This window comes from Megalobrama amblycephala, linkage group LG12 (genome assembly GCF_018812025.1).
Source record: "Megalobrama amblycephala isolate DHTTF-2021 linkage group LG12, ASM1881202v1, whole genome shotgun sequence".
In the NCBI taxonomy this organism is placed as follows: Eukaryota; Metazoa; Chordata; class Actinopteri; order Cypriniformes; family Xenocyprididae; genus Megalobrama; species Megalobrama amblycephala.
The window spans coordinates 20,479,651-20,500,470 of NC_063055.1; the positions used below are offsets into that span (position 1 = coordinate 20,479,651).

Here is a 20,820-nt window from a genome sequence, read left to right on the forward strand (position 1 = left end):
GTGCATGCAAGCACGTTTTTGTGATTTATGAGGACACAAATTTGTATAATGACATGAGTATACACTGGTATTACAATATAAACGTGAAATATGAGGACATTTCATGAGTCCACATATTTAAAATAGCTTTAAAAACATACTAAATGTTTTATTAAAAATGTAAAAATGCAGAATGTTTTCTGTGATGGGTATAGGTGTAGGGGTAGTGTAGGGGGTTAGAATGTACAGTCTGTACAGTATAAAAACCAGTACGCCTATGGAATGTCCTCACTAAGATAGCAAAACAAACCTGTGTGTGTGTGTGTGTGTGTGTGTGTATGTGTGGCTGGAAGAAAGAGTGCAGGAATGTATGTATTCCAGACTGGAAACTTTGTGTAGGCTTCATCGAAGATCTTCATGTGTAGATAAAAAAGAACTTGGATCACATTTGTCTGCTAAACTTATAGTTTATAGTACACATGTATCTGTGTACATACGTATAAATAATGCACACCTTCCTACAATATGTTTTCAAATTGTTTTCAATCTTAGTGGAATAGCATATAACACTTGATTTTACAGTGTACTTGTACTTTACAGTGTACTTGTTACACGTACATGTACTTACTACTAATAAATTATGATTAATTGCATGCAACCACTGTTGGATGTAATGCATTACAATTAATGGATTACTCTTAATTTTTTTTTTTTTTGTAATTTAATTAGATGTAATTGCATTAAATAGGCTACTATATAGAGTACAGAACAATTCTAAAACAATAGTGAATTTAACATCAAAATGTAATGTCTAATATTGTAGCCTATGTTTATGTTATGTTTGTAGCCTACTTAAATATATAACACACACACAGTATAATCACACTGTAACAAGGACACCTAAAAATAACGTGTAACCTAGTAATTTTAAAACTTAACTTGAATTGACTTAAAAAAATGTTATGTAACTTTTCAAAGAGCTATGGGGTCTGCCCACTTCATGTCATGATGATCATGAAGACTGATGCTGAGGTGCGTAGACTTCCCCCTATAGGCAGACACAGAGATAAAAAAATCAACGCGCCTTTAAATAGAACCATATTGTCATTCTGACTGCTGTTATCTGACTGCGACAGTGGCGACGGATCCGCTCGTCATCCAGTGCCTCACTGCGCAACCGAAGAAATCCACTTTATATTTTTTCATACAGTATATTCTAGCTTAGTAAACATGCCTAGCAAGAGAAAGAAGAACAAGCGCCGAATGAGAAGAGTGGTGAGTACATTTACTTCCACACTTATTTTTTATGAAGATTCAGTGTCCTGCAAACACCTATTTATGTTTATAGCGTACAAACAAATCTCTACCTCTTTAGTTTTCTATTTTGATCTGCCAGCTTTACATGGGCTTTATATGATTTATATGAGAGTCTTTTTCCAATAATGCTGTTTATTTGTTTATATATTACTGTGAATCTATTACACCAGCGCAGTTACATTTAGTAGCCTAAGCTGTCGTCATAGGTTTAAAATTTTCTGTTCTCAAACCATTGGTTCATGTCCATATGAAGAATTAGTTGATTTTATCTGACATTATGTTACTTTTAGTTGATTCTATTGATAAATGCAACACAGCGAGTAGCGGCATGTAGTAGGGGGTGTGTCCCATATAGGAACCAGTACAGATATGCAGCCGAATTCCACACATCCCACTTTGTACTATCTCTAATAACAGATCAGATGGATAGATAGATAGATAGATAGATAGATAGATAGATAGATAGATAGATAGATAGATAGATAGATAGACATTGTCCTGAAAAAGTGTTGCTTGGATTATGTGTATTATAATGATAATTTTCTGACGTTATTGCCGCTTCTATGTTATACTCTGCCTGATAATAATAATAATAATAATAATACCAGAATCATAATTAATCTGTTTTTGCATTCTAAATGGGTGTGTTTTGCCTATAAAATGTGTTTTTGGTTTGTTTTCAGGCTTTTTTTTTTTTCTCTCTGTGCAACAAACCAAATCATGCCTTTTGACCCACCCCCTAAAACTTATATGGACTTTGTTGATTTTGGCATATCCCATGGGCCAGTCTGATTCCAAACATGGTTGAGGGTACATTCCTACAGAGGCAGTTGGTCCAGGGACCACCAGAAAAAAAAAAAAAAAAAAAAAAAAAAAAATTGCATATTGGTTTTGTTTATAACTGTCCCATTATAAATCCATTGATTTTTAATAAGTGTATTTTTGAAAAGTAATTTAGTTTACATTCTGTCATTGCAAAGGAATGTTGCACTATATTGACCATGCCTCACCACTCTAAGACATATTTGTCCTCTGTGACCAGTGACGTAATGAAATACACACAGTTTGTGCATCTGAACACTGGACTCTTTGTATGAATTTTACAGCAGTTTTTTTAAGCGCATATCATTAAAATCTCAGCCTTTTCATTCTGCTTCGCTGAACATGTAACCGAATAATGCTCAGTTGCTGTCCCAAAACCCTGGCATGCAGTCATATCAGTAGAACTGCCTTTCACACAAGTACAGAAATAGAGGGGTATCTATTATCTCTCTAGCTGTTAAGCCCCTCAGATACAGCCGGTCCTAAACAGGGCACATTTCTCTATCTCTAATCATCCCGGTAAAATAAGTAATGGTGAGTACTGGGGGGGTGAGTGCATTCCAACACTCTGTTTGTTGCTTACCAGCACTTCAAAACAGAAGAAACATCTTTTTAAACTCAATTTTTGCATCTGTAGGCTCATGCACATGCATCTTTCAGGTTCTGTTTGTGTAAGAATGAACAGCCTTGAAGCAAAATGTGCTTTTTTCTTAACCACCTCATCTGTTCCCCCAAATGCCAGACCGTTTATTCTGTTATGCTGGCCTGTTTCATGGACTTGGGCCCATGTTTTGCCTGATTTGGCTTTGTCTGTGCTGATGCTGGTCTTCACACATGGTTGCATAATTTGGCCTTAACTGTGCTGGCGACTGTACACCCCATACATGCACAATGAGAGCTTAAATTCTTTTGAGGCCTATGTAAACCGCAGTGGCCAGCCCCTGCTTTTGGATAATGAAGCTGTGAGTGTGATTATAATGCGATTATGGTTCTATTATTATGTGATTAGCATTTTTGTCTGTTCTGTTTAGCCCCATCCAGAGCTCCGAGGGGTGCTGACTCTTCCAACTCGCTTGACTAGACATGTCTGAATCAATTGGATTCAGCCATTTTTGCCATAAGGCGGCCAAATTTTGTTAACTTATATAAGCTCTCAGTGAAGTCGTTATACCCCGTCTAATACCAGTATGTGGTCAGCTGAACTAACGATTAAAAATAAATTGGTTCTGATTTCAAATCTCATCTATTTCTCATTCTTTCTTTCATTTGTTTTGAGCAGCAGGCCCAGAGAAGGGCCCTGGAGGAGCAGTACGCCTCCTCTGGAAAGGGAACCCCAGGAGTGTGTGCTGTTTCTGCCCCAGTTCCTGCACGGGTTGCTAAACTTCCTAAAACTTCAGAGTGTCGTGTTTCGGTTCCAATTCCCCTGGCTTTGGTTGCTCCAGTTGATGTTCCCGCTGAAGATCCTCCTGTAGAGCCGGTCGTGTTAGAGGTCCCAGTAACGGATGCTGTTAAAGACGAAGTGGTGAAAGCTGCAGAGGACCTAGGACAAAGCCTAGTAGAACCTCCTGCAGAAGAGCCAGCCGTGATTGAAGATGAAAGTGTCACCGTTCCATTATCAGAGGTAATCTGAAAGTGAACTGCCTTTTTTGAGGTTAATTATATTTGAAAATTAGCAAGTGCACACAGAAATTTGAAGGAATTAGCAATCATTACAGTGGACTCAAGGAGTCTGTAATTCATCATGCAGATGTTACTGTTGTGACCAATATGAAAGTATGAGCCTGACAGTAATGGCTACTTGCAGCCAGGATTGAAGATGGGGGTGTGGTCAAGTATGCATTGTAGGAGAGGAATATTTTAGGAAGTGAACATTGTGTACAGCATGCCCGGAGCAACAGCAGACTCTTCCAAACGGATGTTTTATTGAAAACGATATTATACGTTTTTCTGAATGCTGCACCTTTTTTAAACTTGTTGTCGTTGGAACTCAGTTGGCTCTGTAGGATTTTATCTGGTGGCCTGTGTTGAATATTTGAGATTAGATATCCACACACATTGTGTCTGTAAAGACTCTATTGTAAGTGAGCTGGGCCGCCGATAAGGGTGGACAACTGGACCTTTTGTTCTGGGCCCAGGCTTGAGGGGGACCTGTAAAGCGATTGCAGTTTCAACCGAAGGGAACAAGGGAACACGATTCAATCAATGAAACCCTGGAAAGTAATTGTGCTGAGGGGAATGATGATGATGAATTTTTTTGTACCAGGCCCAATAATTACTTACTGAGCAAAAAGGTTTGGTCATATTTAGTGTTGTTCGGCAATTTTTTATGAACAAAATCCAGTCATTTGGGGCATAAAATTTCCCAATTGCAGATTTTGCAACAAGATATTTATTTGTTAGTTAAGCATGTTCTGCACAGCAAAACTATACTTTCTGTGTTGCGTGACATCAGCAGATGGGTGTTTTTTACATTATTGTGCATATATACGTGTACAAATATGCAAGCTGACACTCTCCCCAAACGATACCATAATAATGTATAGTCACCCCTCACCCTCCTGCGCCTCACCCTCCCTCCTGTTTTTGAAGGGAAGCCAAGCCCTTAAAGCCCACCCTTCTTTTCCTGTGAGCTTTGCTTCAGCCTCTCCTGTCCTTTCACAGACATCACAAGTGCTTGGGTTGGACATCCACACACTGAGAGTGGTGTGGGGCAGGGCAAGTGAGAGAGGAACATACTCTTGCAGTGAGTGTCAGTTTAAGGGCTGAGATTACTGGAGTGTCAGGTCTGTGTCACCATGGGGCTCATTCTCAGTTGGCTTCGAGGCCCTCGGGAGCCCGTTGACTTGCTGGATGTCTCTGTGGAAACGCAGGTGAGCTCTCACCTCAGTGGATGGAGGCTTGTTGAAGGGGATTAGCTGATGGAGAAAGAACATTTTGTACTGTCTGTGAACACCCCTCCCCCCTCCCCCTCCTGTAGCTTTCTTTCTCTTTGTATTTTTTGTAAGGCTCAAGTGGGCGTTGCAGTGGCTGGTGTGATAGACATTGCGGAGGAGGAGCTTAAATTTGTATGTGTGTTTTGCTGAATGCACATAGGTGGGTGGAGACGAGGAATGTGCTTAGGTCGGGTACATGGCCTAGTCATGAATGCTAATGAGGGGTTGTGGCACGTTTAAATTATTTGGTGATAAATTTAAGTGTAGGGATTGCCTAGTAAAATTAGAACTGTAAAAGTATTTTTTTATTTATTTACTAATAACTTGCATTGTTTTGTATAATTGCTATTTAATCTATTGAAGAAAGAGAATGTGGAGCAGATATCTGACTGAGGGCTCATTTATAACCACATGCACTGAGGAGGCGTGGTGGCCAACAGAATCTCCTTTGTCTCTTTTAACAACTATCTTTGGGACAACAGTTGTATGTGTTACTGTGTATGTCTTTGTGTGGTTTACACAATACTTTGAAGTGAATTGTCATTCTGCAGATGGAGCATCTATGATGTGAGCATACATTAACCAGAATTTTGTAATTCGTTACTATGGTTATTATAGTTTTGAGTTTATTTCAGTTTTATCTAATTTAGTTTTAGTTTTCACTCTGTCATTGTTTTCCATAGTTTTCTAGTTTTAATACATAGTTCTATCATGAAACTCTGATGGCACAGGCTGATGAGGATAATTACAGCTTTAACTACTGGCGCAATCTGATTGGTCCATGTTACATCTGCAGCCAATGAGCTTGTTGCTCACACATTTAAATGGCTGGTTACATTCATTAAAGCAGGTTGCAACGTGCTTCAAAAAAAACCCTCCACCTTCCCTAGCTCCACCTGTATAGATCTGCTATGGGTTATTGATATATGCTACTTGTGCTACTTGAAACTACTGAAATTGTAACAATACAAAGTGGGTTAAAAATCGAAGTTATACTTTAAGTGAGGCCCACCAAAAAGAAAAACTTCATTTCTGTATTCTGATACATATGGAAGCCCATTTTTGCCACAAAAGAAAAAAAAATCATGCTATTAAATGATGACTTTATGACATAACTATGGCTTAGTATCTCATAATTATGATATCAGACTTTTATGCCATAAATATGCCTTTTATTTTATAAATAAGACTTTTATGTCATAAATATGCCTTTTAATTCATAATTTAGACTTATGTCACAATTATGAGTTAACAAAGAAGGATTTTTTTTTTCTTATAGGAAATTGACTTCCATAGATACATGCATTGTAGAGTTGCATACATTTTACATCAAAGCAGTAGAAGATCTCAGAACATTCTGGCACACTTTGTTTCTCAAATTAGCCATGTAAGATTTTGTTCTACTCCCACAGGGGGCGTTTGGAGCACTTACCTTCTGTGAGGAAGTGCTGTGAGAAGGCCGTGTACTTAGTGTTCTGTACACTGTGTTCTGTGCAGAGACTGGCAAAGTAATGTAGAGCGCATCAATATTAAACCTTACTTAATATTTCAACAACACGGCATATGTTGTACTCATATGTTACACTTTAATCTGCAATGAACATACATTATTAATATTTAGCATTGCAAATTTTCCCCCTGTTTCTCACCATATGGTAGTGTTACTTTTTCTAAAACTAATTTGGTGGTTAGAGAGTCTTGATTGGACTGACATTGCAAAATGTGTGAAGTATTATTGTACTTTAAGACACTTTATGGCAGACAATAAATCTTTAGTTTAATGTGGAGCTTTAAATTTTGTGATTTACTTTCTTTTTTAGGCCATATCATCTGTAGATGAGCCAGTGTCCATCCCTGCAGAATCTGAGGTATAGTAATATGCTACATCCAGTCAGTCCTCAGCAATTCACCACTGTATATCATCTATCAACACCCTTGCCGTTGGCCACACAGTGCATATGGGCTGATAAAGGTGTTTTTCCTAATTACTAGGCCTCCAGCACCACACCTTACCTTTCAGAGTGCATTTATGTGCTTTTTCTCATAACTTTGCTTTATGGGGTGTAAAGAACTTATTAACCCCATCTTTTTTTTTACTAACAAAGACACTAGCTTTACACAAATATGCATATAGAATGTAGACATGAGGCTTTGTATTGGGGAATTTGTAAATTTTTTTTTAACAATGACCTTTTCAAAACATGCTATTTCCAGATCCAGTTTGAGGACACTACATCTGTAGCCACAGAGGTAGATGTATATATTTGATAATATTTGTTTTTTCTGGTTCTACTGTTTTTTTTTTTTTGTTTGTTTTTTGACTACAACGAAGCAAAATGAAAATGTTCCTTTATGACAAAAATACAATTAAATCAATAGAAATGCTTAAAATATTGTAAATTCTATGAAAAATACATTTCTGTTGTGTACAATAAATTAACTTGCACTACCGTTCAAAAGTTTGGGGTCAGTAAGATTTTAATTTTAATTAATTAATATTTTTATTTAGCAAGAAAGCATTACATTGGTCAAAAGAGACAGTAAAGACTTTTAGATTGTTACAAAAAAAATCTATTTCAAGTACAAAAAATTATATTAAAAAAATGTTTCTTTAGCAGCAAATCAGCATATGATTCTGAAGGATCACAGGAATAAATTGCATGTTAAAAAATAGGCCTACAATAAAATAGAAAACAGTCATTTTAAATTGTAGTAATATTTCACAATACAGATTTTTTTTTTTTTATTAAATAAATGCAGTCTTGGTGAGCATAAAAAAATCTTACCTACCCCAGTCTTTTGAATGGTAGTGTAAAACCTTTATTTACTGTAACATTTAAAGCCCAGGATCTGTAAATGTGTGACCATTGTGCTTGTTTGTACATTATGTATTGCATGTTTCTTGTGTTTATATTATGTTCTGGTACAGACGCATGTTTTAGCTCAACCTGTCGAGACAGTTGACACCGAGCATGTAGTCGAAGCTGAGCTTCCTGCTGAGGATCCTGTGGTAGAGGTGCCAGTGCCAGAGGAGACGGTGACCACAGCTGAAACTGTTGCTGCAGTTGAAACTGTGACAGAAACAGTAGTAACTGAAGTTAAGCCTGTTGCCGATGCCGCAGTAGAAGTCGACGGGCATGTTGTCGGGGTCGTGGGAGAGCCTGCCATCGAAGGCGAAGCCATAACTGTTGAAACTGAGCCTGTAGAAGTCAACAGAGTTGCAGAAGTCACGGAGGTGCCTGACACAATACATCTTCATGGCACATTGCAATGGACTCTTTGCATGAGTGTATTTGCATGCACAACAGGTGACGTTGTCTTGTCCGTTCTGTGCACTTGTTTGGATAATTGGGCATGACATGAGCCTCACTCTTCAGATTCTTTTTTTCATTCCCTTGGACAGTTCGGTTCATGTTTTTAAAGGGTTAGTTCACCCAAAAATGAAATTTCTGTCATTAATTACTCACCCTCATGTCGTTCCAAACTCGTAAGACCTTCTTTCATATTCGGAACACAAATTAAGATATTTTGATGAAATCCGAGGTTTTTTTTAATCCTCCATTGAAAGCAATGAAATTACCACATTCAATGTCCAGAAAAGTAGTATAAACATTGTTAAAATAGCCAGCGTGACTACAGGGGTTCAACCTTAACGTTATGAAGTGACGAGAATACTTTTTGTGCACAAAAATAACGACTTTATTCAACAAATTCATCTCTTTATTCAACAATTTCATTGCTTTCAATGGAGGATGGGCAAACTAACCCTTTTAAGGCACACTAAACTTACTAGTGCTAGCAAATAGAATTTCTTTTAATGTGATTCCCCTTCCTTTCCTACAGGATATACGTGCAGAGCCTGAACCAGAAGAGTTTCCAGTGGTAATTTCTTTTGATTTGATTGGTTTTTTTGTTTCTTGTTTTTGTATAATGCATGGCAATGGGAACTCTATCTATAAGAGTAAAAAAAAAAAACATGCACAGACTAATCCAAATTAAACCCTGCGGCTCATGACGACACATTGATGTCCTAAGACACGAAACATTCAGAACAGTATTTATATAATTTTTTACCTCTAATACACCACTATGTCCAACTGCCTTGAGCATCCGGCTGGTGAGTTCTAAATGCACTCTGATGCCGGAAGTGATCGCTCACACTCATTGACGGATACACGCGAGAGATCACTTCCTTCATCAGAGCGTGTTTTCAGACCTCACTAACCGGATGCTCAAGGAAGTTGGACATAGAACTACTCTTTTTTCCAGCTGATGAACGATAACAACATTGAAAGCGATTAGATTAGGGCATTTAAAGTGGCAGACGACTAACCTGCAGCGCACGCTTAGCTTAAACAGAGCATTATCGTTCGTTGGTGTGGACGCATATAAAGTTATCGTTATGAAGCAAATTAAGAAGCAAAATGACACCCAATATTGTTTTCTATATCAAATGTATCAAAATTAAGTTAGTTTTTGCTTAAAACAAGAAAAAATATCTTGTATAATCTTGTTTTACCTTTGGATTAATTTTATTTTTCTGATTCCATTGGCAGATTTTTTTTTTTTTTTTTTCAGAAAACAATACCTAATAAGCCATTGAGCCATTTTCCTTCTAAAGTAAATGAGTCTTGATTTAAAAATGTTTAGATATTTCTACTGGAAAATAAGACAAAAACACTGAGGAGGAAAATCTTTTTTTTTTTTGCAGTGTAGGGCAGATGTATCTCAATGTTTTTGTCTGCATAATAAAAGTCAGAGGGGCTCAATGTTGTTTTAGACCCCACTGATTTTACTGACTTTTACCGGACAAAAAACAGCTAAACACTTTCTTATTTTGAAACAGGCATTTCCTCTGAGGAGGCAAAGAAGGCAGTGGCTCAAAAAATGGATGAGAAAATAATCGTTGTTATAAAAATATAACAACACACATATAAATCACTCATTTTTCTAAAGTAACACTGTCCAACAGCGACACCAACAAGTAAAGTTACAGCGGGAGTCCGTGTGTGTGTGTCAGTCAGCTACCTAGTTCAGTAGTCAGGGTGCTAATCATCGAGTCGGCCACATTCATTTACATGACACTAATTCATGACCTTAGAAGCTAGGGAGCGGATTGAGACGCAGAGCATGTCTTCCCTCCCCTGATCCCTGAGTTTTAACAGGCCCCCTAATGCATGCAGTGGGTTTGGTGGGGGGTAACTTAGATGAATGGGGAAAATCACATGTGAGAAGGCAATGCTTCCATCGTGCTATGATTGGATGTGATTGGTTATGATTGGCTATGATTGGTTTGTGCAATAAATCCCGCCTTTTGTTTTTGCGCGCATTCAAGACAAGTACCGAATCAATCAGTCTGAATGAACAATTTTGCAGTTAATGGGAATTAAGTAAACTCAGCCACTTAGATATCAGCGCTTTGTCAAGTCAAACTCAAACTTGAAATGGCCTGAAAATGTGATGACTGTGGGAGTTTTTTAGTGAGCAATTAGCTTGATGAAATTAAAGTTACATCTTTGTGTCAGTGTTTACCGAGTTTGATGACTGATGATCTTATTTTGTGTTCTGCAGATGAAAGTCAGTCATACAGGTTTGAAACAACATGAGAATGATTAATAATGCCAGAATTTTTTATTTTTGTGTGAACTATCCATAAAGTAAAATGTTCCTTTGTAGTGGTGAAGAATTGACTTCAATAACATTTGCAATGCATGCCAAGGGGCATAGAAATAACTTGCATTCCTTTTATTAGGAAGCTGCAGTACCTACAGATGCTTTAGTGGAACCAGAGCCTGAGCAGCAGCAGCAGCAGCAGCAGACAGTCCCATTGGAGGAACCTACGGTATAAAACAACTTTTTTATTAACTCCTTTTGTGGGATCATCTCAAGCATTTCTGTTCAGAATCCTTTTAGATTGAAGTTTAATTTTAAACATGTTTTTTTTTTTGCCCTGGGGTTTTCACATGCTGAAGCCTTCGGTCGAGTCCACTAGTGACCCCATCGCTGAAGAATTTGTTGTGAACGAGTCAGTCGTAGCTGTTGAAACAACTGTTAAAGAGGAACAGGTGAGCAGTTGGACACACCTGCAATGTGCACATCAGGCATTAAATCCTATTAGCTCCTCGGATGGATCCAAATAGAATATATGGCCTTTTCCCATAGATTCCTGAAACAACCACAGATGCCCCCGAGGTTCCATCAGAGGCACTGGCAGAAACGATTCCTGCTCCTGAGCCTCTGCCTCTGCCTGTGCCTGTGCCTGTAGTAAAGGAGATTATACAAGTGAGCTTTTAACTTTTATTCATTCCATAGCCATAATGGTTTTTATACTGTACAAACTGTACATTCTATCCACCTACACTACCCCTACTCCTAAACCTTCCCATCACATAAAAGATTCTGCATTTTTACATTTTTGATAAAACATTGTTTAGTATGTTTTTGAAGCTATTTTCAATATGAGGACTCATATTTGTCGTCATATTTCATGTTTACGCTGTAATACCAGTGTAATTCCCATGTCATTATACAAATTTGTGTCCTCATAAATCACAAAAACGCGTGCACACACACACACACATATAATAAACATAATTTGAAGCTTTTTGTATTGTAGTGTTCTCTGACTATAAAATTTAACAGTGAAATTCTAAATACATATTTATATACAATTCAGGCTCAAGATGAATTCATGGCACAAGTGGAAACTGAAACCATAAAGGTATTTTTCACTCAGTATTTATTTATTTATTTTTTGTATAAAATACAATATTGCCACCACCCCACCAACAAATAGTATTTGTTTTAGTTAATGTTGTTTCTCATTTACATAGGACTTGGCAGTGACTGGTGGCCTAACTGTGGATGCCATCAATGGATGTCTGGGAGCTACCGAAGTTGCAATTGAAGGTTAAAGTGCCTACGGTGAGGATGAGGTGCTCTTCCTCTTGAGTCAATTTAAACTTGAACAAATTAAATAAGGTTCATGAGCCAATAAAACAACTGTTGTCTTTTTTACAGTTGGCTGAAACATCATGCAACATTGCAAAGTGCCTTACTGTGTTGATCGTCACCTGAAATATGACAAGGATTTGTGGCTGTTCTTCGCTGGTGGAGTTTTTCTGAGCTTCTGATTAATATTCTTCAGTTTCCATATGCATGTACAGTAGATTTTCAGGTGTTATACATTGCAAACTTAGTAAAGAAAAATAGAGGGGTGTTGCAAATTTCTATGTTTTTACTTGGACCATTTTGTAATGGGGAATGAATACTTGTTGTATTTGTTTCATTTGATAAAATGATTTGGAGTGGAGTGCTTCCTCAATAGAGCACCATTTCACTATACCATCACCACATTTTCTGTGCCCCCCTCAACCATTCACATGTGCCTTTCTCCAAATGATTAATAAAGGGAGTTTGAGAAAAAAAAATGTCTCCCCCAAAGTTCCTGTATGCATTTAGTTTATATGAAAATAGTATAGACTATAGACAGTAAGACAGGATACCTGATATTGAGATACAAGACAATGCAATTAAATAATACTCAACAAAACAAATAATGAAAGAATAATGAAGACACTACATGTGGGCTAGTCAACAGCATAACCTGATATTGCTGAGTTCAACATGTTCCTGGGTCAACATTTTTGTTGATCCTGGAACAACATTCAAATCAACCAATCAAATTTCAGGGGCAAGTTTACAGATTGTCAAGTTTAGGCTTAAAATCATGAATTGGTGCTTCTACATCAGTGTTTTTTATCTATCATTTCCCTCTGATTTTTGGGATAACTTTTGGGTAGGGTTAGGTTTAGGGGTAGGAATAGGGTTAAGGTTAAATTTTCAGACTAGAATGTTGTTCCAGGATCAACAAAATATGTTGACCCAGGAACGCATCTAACTCAGCAATATCAGGACGTGCTAGCCGACATGACATAAGCATCTACAGTAGCACCCCCAGTGGCCATTAAATGTAATGTTTCACAGTTCTTACAGATTAAATATGTCATGCACCTATTGAAACTGTATGGATGCAAACTCTTGACTTGTAAAGTTAAGCAAAATAACCCTTGAGCTAATGGGGGCGCACTTTAGTTTATCTATCAGGGCAAATGGGCAACACATTTTAAAGACACATTATTCCACAAATTAGTATAGTAAATTAAAGGAAAATTGACATTTTACAAGAGTAATATCCTACCCACATGGTAAACTTTTCCCAACTGTCGAAGTGAAATCCACTCAATCGCCTTTGTCATGATAAATAATGTTTGTAATGTATATTGAATTCATAGAATTATTAAAGAAAAACTCCATGAATGATAATACTAAATTGTTTAAAAAAAAACAGCAACATCAAGGGAGAAATTTTGGTGCAAAGTTATTATTCATGAAGACGACTGAGGTATATTCACACTGTGGAGTTAATCCAGAATATGGATTGTAGCACCAGCAACTCCCGTTCCCTCTTGAAGCTTTTGTAATCGATCAACTCTAGCTTCATTTCAGGTTTTACATTAGGCTACGCACTCCAGGCTCGCTTACTGCTCACCAGATACAAATGGCTTTCAGTTACAACTTTAGTGTAAAGTTCTTTAAATGTTTTTTAGTATCACGAATGGCTTCCACACATAATCTCAAGCTCTTTAGTAAAGATGCAGGCAGCGAATGTAAATAAATTGCCGCAAAGTTTTTGAGCTTCATCTCCTACCCTGAAGTCCGTCTTGCAGAGATGGACTAAAAATGATCTTCCAAAACTTGCTGCCAGATTTGGGAAGATAAATTCTTCGAACAGTGGTAGAGGATGTGGTGCTGGTCCTTCAAGAGTCACTCCCAATCTGTCTGTCTGTATAAAAAAAATCAGTCTTCATGTATTTTACAACACTTCAGCTTGTGATTCTTATTAAGTGGGGGTCATTTTGTAGGATTTTTTACCTCACCTAAGTCTCTAAGATCCTGATACCTTGCAGTTCTGGAGACTCCAGGTAGGTTGCAGTTCTGGAAAATGGTGGTGCTGGAGACTAAAGGGTTACTGATGGTTTAATTCTTTTGCAGTTAACGTGTCGTTTCTTCTCCATCTGTTTTTTTTTTTCTGATCCTGCTGACAATGAGTATTTCACTGTCCATGGTCATGCCTTTGCAATTTCTAGTATTGCATCCTTCTCATGGGCATTTAATAATTTTTGACTTTTCAGTCTGAGTTAAATCTTTTTTTTTTTTTTGGCTCATTTTGTAAAAGAAAACCTGCATATAACCTGAATATAAGGCTTTTTTTCCCTTCCAGCCTTCATGAACAATTATATATCACTTATAAATGATTAAATACAAAATGAATAGTAGTTATTAAGATTGATGTGGTTTGGAATTATTAAAAAAACAATATGATCAGAAAATCAACTTGCCTAATAATTCTGCACACGGTGTATTTCATAGACCAGTGGTTTTCAACCTGTATGCCGCGGCCCACTAGGGGTCCTCAGTGATCCTCCAAGTGGGCCGCGGGATAACTTAAAATTAATTTAACTATATTAATATAATTAATTAATTAATTTAATTATTAATACATTAATACATTAAAAAGCTAAATTAAATTAATTTAAAAATACATTTCTTCTGTGATTGTTTCGGTTCAGCCCAGGTCGTTTCTCATTGTGCTGCTGTGAAATACAGACTGAACGGTGGCTCAAAACCTATGCTCAAAACGCAAACTCTCTCAGTTGGAAAAAGAAAACCAGTGTCGCTAAAAAGGTTTTGATGGATGACAGTTGTAATGAAGGTAAAGATGATTACAGTGACATAAGGAGTCCGTTCATAAGGCATGCGTCGCACGTGCGCTCTCGACTCACTGATCGCTATATCGTATTTCTGCATGAACACAGTTCAATATATTCGCATAGTTGTCAAAATTAATGTACTGTGAGTGTCTCATAACGGATGCTCGCCGAACAAGCGTGTTTTGGAGAAGTTTGAAAGGATTAGTAGTGGTGTTATATGTGTTTAATAATTTTGAATGGATCCGCGCGCAATAGAGGGTATGCACGTGACGTCACCGTCGACCGTTAGGACTGCGGTTACGCACGCTGAGTGGCAAAAGACTGAGCGGCAGCATTGGTTTTCAACGTGAATGTCGCGAAAAACACACAAAACACATTCAAAACGGGAAAGAGCTTTGCGGCTGACTGTACAAATAGATTTGACACAAACCCTGAGGTATATATTTAAAAACTAGAGAAAGCAACAGAAAAAGAAGCAAATGGATCACTGCAAGTCACAGAAACATCTGAACTCCAGGCAAAGAAACATGGATTTGCAGTTATCATTTTGTCAAATTGTTGGATTTTGAGGTAAAATCATACCTTATATATTGTATTGTTATATATTATGTTGACGACTCATCAATTAAATATTTTCCATCTTATATTATGCATAATTTGGTGTTTTTAAATAAACAACACTGTCAAAAACTATACTAGAAAACTATAACTTATATGTTTTAGGGCTGGACAATATGACGATATAACATTGATATAAGTGATTAAGCAGATTTAAACCTACCGATATTGTAGTTATATAAAATATTAATTCACAGATTTGCTTTATGTATTTCCCCGGCATCAAATCAGGCACATATAAATGTCAGGAAACACGACTCCTGGCTGCATGTCAATATCCATGGATTAGGTTTATTTGACAAGTTGTAAGAAACACTTTCGAGTCCAACCTTTAGGGTAATTCGTTAGTTTTACTCGCGTTTTCGCCGTTTCTCCGATTAATCCAGTTACGCAGCAGGTTCTTTTGCCACTCAGTCCAGCTGAGGGAGCGCGTTTTCGGCGGGAAAGTGACGTCGAGGGGGCCTTGGCGAAAAAAGATTGGGACCCACTGTCACAGACTACATACATACATACATAAATAAATAAATAAATAAATAAATATTCTGCACACAGTGTATTTCATAGACTATACCGGTGTGTGTGTGTGTGTGTGTTCCATTAGCTCATTTAGTTAAAAAACTAAGTGGAAAGAATGTCTAAAGTATTTTAAACTTTCAGATAAGTTTGCTGATTAGCAGTGTTATGACTTACAAGGCCTTGTCTAATGTGCCCCATCCTGTTTTTCTACAGACATCAAGTATTCATTTCAATAGTTCAGGTCTTGAGAATGCCTTGCAATGATCAACATTTGGTTTTATAAATTGTACAGAAACCCTGCTCATTTGTGCAGCTACTGATGTGATGTGAGTATTCATTTTATGTCAATGTACATTTATTGGTTTATTTTTTTGAGTCCCACTTATTATGTATTTTTACATGGTACTTATATTTTTAAAAAATACCTGCATGTAATTACAGGTGTAATACATTTTTGTAATTACTTACACAACTATAATTACAAATCTTGAACAAAATGTAATAAGACTTTAAAAAATACAAACATTTGTATCATTTAATCTTTCATTTAATAATTTGTATCATTTAGTCTTTGCTTTCAAAAACCGGCACAAAAGTAAGATGGATAACCTGATAGCAAAACATGGATTTTCCAAATCTAAATAATTCTGATCCAGATTAAACATTTTGAACAACTGGGCCTAGAGGGTGCTCAATCCTGTTCCATGAGATATACTTTCTTGCAAAGTTCAGCTCCAACCCTGATCAAACAAAACTGAACGAGCTAATTGAGATCTTCAGGAGCACTTGATAAATACAGACGTGTGTTTGATCAGAGTTAGATCTAAACTCAGCAGGTAGGTAGATTTGCCTTACACCTTAACCAACCCTTAAACCTACCCCAGCGAAACATACCTAACCTTACACATATCCCACCTCAATAGCATTAAAATGTTTAGCAATACAACATGAACACAATAAGTACATTGTGCCTAACCAAGGTACATAGTAGTTAAAGACACCAAATATAAAGTATGACCAATTAAAATGACAAACATCTCAAACATTTATCTTTTCTTCTGATAGCCATCAGACTCTGACAAGGAGTCTGACAACTTGTCTTGTGAATGCTCAATTTCCTCATACAGTACAAAAGACTTCACAATGTCTGCAGTCAGACAGTTAGCATGAATCTTCGCTCTTAATAAATAAAATTTCACATTCTGAGACTGGACACCAAATCAAGGTAAGACTTTGTTTAAGCTCTTTAAGACAAAACTCAGAAAGTTTAATCAAACAACCTATCAGTTACAATATAATGAATGGTGGAATAACATGACTGTTAAAGATGTGATCTTTGCTTCAACAATCAACAAGGTAAGTTCCATCCCAAGAATTTACAATCATTGCAGATAAATCTGTATTTATACGTTTATATGGAAAGTCTATTATTTTTATTATAGTATTGTTTTACAATATTTAATAATGTTGTGGTACTTAGAAGAAACTGTTTACACTGTCCCATTTAGTAAATAGTGCATTTTTGCTCAAATGCCACTACCAGCTTAGAACTTATGTTTAAGTCATTTAGAAGCAGGGAATGGATTCATGCAAGTAAAAATGAAAAAGCATTTCTCTCTCTCTCTCTCTTTTTTTAATTTGGCAAACTTATAATCAAAGTTACATTATTAATTCACCCTTAAAATTAGTATCATGATTCATCAGGCTTAAAAAGAAATATACAAACATAACCCACTCAAAACAACAACAAAAACTTATTTATTTATTTGTTTGTTTGTTTGGACCTTTTTCCTCAGACATGAAACCTGTTACGATGATAGTGAGAATCATAATCATGTTGTATGTAACCTCTTCACTGGAAATACAAGGTCATGCACAAACAATGAGTGAGGAGGTGCTTGGTGTTAATACGTGGCATATGACGCTGGTAAGTATACTAAGCGGAATGCAACAAGGAACTTTTTTTATTTATTTATTTTTTTTTTTGCATTTTGCACTGTGATAAACCATTTTTTTAATCAGGGTTAAGTCAAAACAATCTTTGCAGTTATTTGATATATGCACTGTTTTCCTTATCTGAATGAGCATGTGTTGATTGCACTGATAGAGATGTAGACACATTTTGCTACTGATAAACTCAAAAACCATTCTGTGCCCTTCCTCCAAATTCTAGCCACCTTACATGGATGAAAGTGGAAATAACTTAAAGCAAGAAGGACAGGGTGAGTGTATAAAAGATAGGGTGGGTTGCCCAACTAAGTCAAGCTTGTGAATCAGTGCAATTCAATTATCAAACAATTATTAATGAAAAGAACAATATATTTCTTAAAACATGCAAAAAAAGTAAATGAGAGTATTGTTACATATTGTAAACCTAATAGACAGAGGGACAAAAGGAGAGAAAAAGAACATAGTATCCAAAATACAGATACTGTAAATAGATTTTTACTATGAAATTAGTAATTAGTAAATTAGTAGTAACTCAGTGTTTAAAAGAAATATATATATATATATATATATATATATATATATATATATATATATATATATATATATATATATATATATTAGCTTTTATTTTAGCTTTAATACTAATTTTAACAGTATTTTTGGCAGAAAAGTATTTTAATTTGACCCCCAGGTTCTGAGTAAAGAAAATTTATGAATGCCTATTTTTATTAAGATTTCTTCTTGTTTTTGGCAGTGAATTGGAAATCATTCAAATACTTGATCAGCATCAAAATAAATTCTTCACGGTCAATGGGACAGGATCGCTTAAGGACAATTCTTCAAGGATACTCATTTCCATATAGCGTCAGCAATGTCACCATAACCAAAATGAATCTCAGTACAAGTAAGGTTTATCATTAATTAGCTTTAGCTTAATGAGTAAATACATAGTACACAAGCAGTTACATAAAATAACATTACAGTATACCAGATGAAGACACACAGACATTAAATGTGTGCTATCAGGAAGCATTCCATAATACTGGATAAATTCTGATCTATATTTCACAGCTCCACCTCTAAAACTGTTCAAATACACAACTGACATAAAGATCAATGCTTCAAGAGAAGCAGTGATAGAACAATTGAGGGGGATGCTGCGTGAACAGAAATTCCCCATGTGTGTCAAGAAAGGCATGAAAATCTCCAGTGCAAACATCACTACAGGTAAGAGAAATATAGGTGGACTAATGCACTTCTGTCCACATAAATCTGATAAGGTATACCTATATGTGCTCCAAAATTTTAACAAATTACTTTTCAGTGTGTCTGTCAAATTCAAGCAAAACTGAGTGCAAATGTGAGAATAAATATGCTTGGCCCACTGAACAATGCTTTAAACATGACGTTTGTGGCGCCAGTCTAAATGGTACATGTGGATGCATAACTTCTCTTCCAACTGATGGGTCGTTCTGCCGGCCACCACCTGGTAAAGAAGTCTCTTATTTATTTCAAATCCAAGTTGTCAATTGTCCTGATCATAAAGTCTGATGCAGTTTTTGTCTGCTCGATTATTTTTGCAGCTCCACTAAAGTCGTTCAAATACACCATTGACATAAAGATCAATGCTTCAAGAGAAGCCGTGATAGAGCACTTGAGAGCATTGATTCATGGACAGAAATTGGACATGTGTATCAAGAAAGACATAAAAGTCTCCAGTGCAAACATCACTACAGGTAAGAGAAGTATAAGCAGAGTAGTACTGTTGTGTCCACATTCATCAAAATACATAAATAAAAAAAAATATATATATATATATTTGTGTGTCCTCCAAAATCTTATTTGTTTAATTTTCAGTGTGTCTCTCAAATTCGAGCCAAACCAAGTGCAAATGTGAGAATCAATTTGCTTGGCGCTCTGAACAATGCTTTAAACATGGCGTTTGTAACCCCAGTCAAAATGGTACATGTGGATGCATCGCTTCTCTTCCAACTGATGGGGCGTTCTGCCGACCACCACCTGGTAAAGAAGTCTCTATTTAATTCAAATCCAATTTGACAATTGGCCTGATCATGAAGTCTGATGCAGTTTATGACCGGTCAGTTATTTTCCACTTTTCTTAATGTTTGCAGCTTCACTGAAGTCGTTCAAATACACCATTGACATAAAGATCAATGCTTCAAGAGAAGCCGTGATAGAGCGCTTGAGAGTGTTGATTCGTGGACAGAAATTCCCCATGTGCATCAAGAAAGGCATGAAAATCTCCACTGCAAACATCACTACAGGTAAGAGGAGTATAAGTGCAGTAATGCTTTTCTGTCCACATTAATCTAATCAATTATTCCTGTGTGTGTCCTCCAAAATCTTAATTATTCATTTAATTTCCAGTGTGTCTCTCAAATTCGAACAAAACTGGATGCAAGTGTGAGAATCATTACACTTGGCCCTCTGAACAATTCCCTAAACATGGTGATTGTGGCCACATTCAAAATGGTACATGTGGACACATTGCTTCTCTTCCAACTGATGGGGCGTTCTGCCGGTCACCACCTGGTAAAGAAGTCTCTATTTAATTTGAATCCAATTTGACAATTGGCCTGATCATAAAGTCTGATGCAGTTTATGAACAGTCAATTATTTTCCTCTTTTCTTAATGTTTGCAGCTTCACTGAAGTCATTCAAATACACCATTGACATAAAGATCAATGCTTCAAGAGAAGCCGTGATAGAGCGCTTGAGGGCCTTGATTCGTAGACAGAAATTCCCCATGTGCGTCAATAAAGGCATGAAAATCTCCAGTGCAAACATCACTGCAGGTAAGAGAAATATAAGTAGATTAACACCGTTGTGTCAACATTCATCAAAAAAAAAAAAAAAAAATTGTTTATTTGTTTGTCCTCCAAAATCTTATT

At 36.5% G+C, this 20,820-nt stretch overlaps 2 protein-coding genes across 47 annotated transcripts in view; both read left to right on the plus strand.

The window, feature by feature from the left end:
- Positions 1-1,031: 1,031 nt before the first annotated feature.
- On the plus strand, positions 1,032-12,481 carry si:dkey-164f24.2 (calphotin). 5 transcript variants are annotated; one of them, XM_048210058.1, is made up of 12 exons: positions 1,032-1,254; positions 3,398-3,739; positions 6,872-6,919; positions 7,266-7,301; positions 7,981-8,286; positions 8,895-8,933; positions 10,804-10,893; positions 11,024-11,116; positions 11,214-11,333; positions 11,728-11,772; positions 11,885-11,986; positions 12,072-12,481. In XM_048210058.1, exons 1-11 carry the CDS (start codon positions 1,210-1,212, stop codon positions 11,963-11,965), a joined length of 1,245 nt encoding a protein of 414 aa, XP_048066015.1. In that variant the 5' UTR covers positions 1,032-1,209; the 3' UTR covers positions 11,966-11,986; positions 12,072-12,481. The 5 variants fall into 5 exon arrangements, with proteins under 5 accessions (XP_048066015.1, XP_048066016.1, XP_048066017.1 ...); XM_048210057.1 differs by having other exon boundaries at positions 1,034-1,254; positions 11,885-11,975; XM_048210059.1 differs by lacking the exon at positions 8,895-8,933 and having other exon boundaries at positions 11,885-11,975.
- A 4,591-nt stretch (positions 12,482-17,072) lies between these two features.
- Positions 17,073-20,820, plus strand: part of LOC125279989 — a 43,817-nt gene continuing 40,069 nt past the window's right edge. For 20 of the 42 annotated variants that reach the window (XM_048210239.1, XM_048210241.1, XM_048210244.1 and 17 more), the window contains exons 1-11: positions 17,075-17,183; positions 17,755-17,885; positions 18,132-18,180; positions 18,663-18,812; positions 18,980-19,135; positions 19,233-19,397; positions 19,492-19,644; positions 19,766-19,930; positions 20,041-20,193; positions 20,297-20,461; positions 20,572-20,724. In XM_048210239.1, the coding sequence (XP_048066196.1) occupies positions 17,757-17,885; positions 18,132-18,180; positions 18,663-18,812; positions 18,980-19,135; positions 19,233-19,397; positions 19,492-19,644; positions 19,766-19,930; positions 20,041-20,193; positions 20,297-20,461; positions 20,572-20,724 (1,438 nt within the window). In that variant the 5' untranslated portion in view covers positions 17,075-17,183; positions 17,755-17,756. Of the gene's footprint in view, positions 17,184-17,754; positions 17,886-18,131; positions 18,181-18,662; positions 18,813-18,979; positions 19,136-19,232; positions 19,398-19,491; positions 19,645-19,765; positions 19,931-20,040; positions 20,194-20,296; positions 20,462-20,571; positions 20,725-20,820 lie in introns of all 42 variants that reach the window. The other 22 variants (XM_048210255.1, XM_048210257.1, XM_048210258.1 and 19 more) reach the window with 9 other exon arrangements.

Excerpts from the sequence above, each read along its gene's own strand:
- si:dkey-164f24.2 (XM_048210058.1), top strand. The coding sequence starts at position 1,210 with ATGCCTAGCAAGAGAAAGAAGAACAAGCGCCGAATGAGAAGAGTG. Across the intron at positions 3,740-6,871 it reads TCACCGTTCCATTATCAGAG|GCCATATCATCTGTAGATGA; the intron begins GTAATCTGAAAG and ends TTTCTTTTTTAG. Across the intron at positions 11,334-11,727 it reads TAGTAAAGGAGATTATACAA|GCTCAAGATGAATTCATGGC; the intron begins GTGAGCTTTTAA and ends TATACAATTCAG.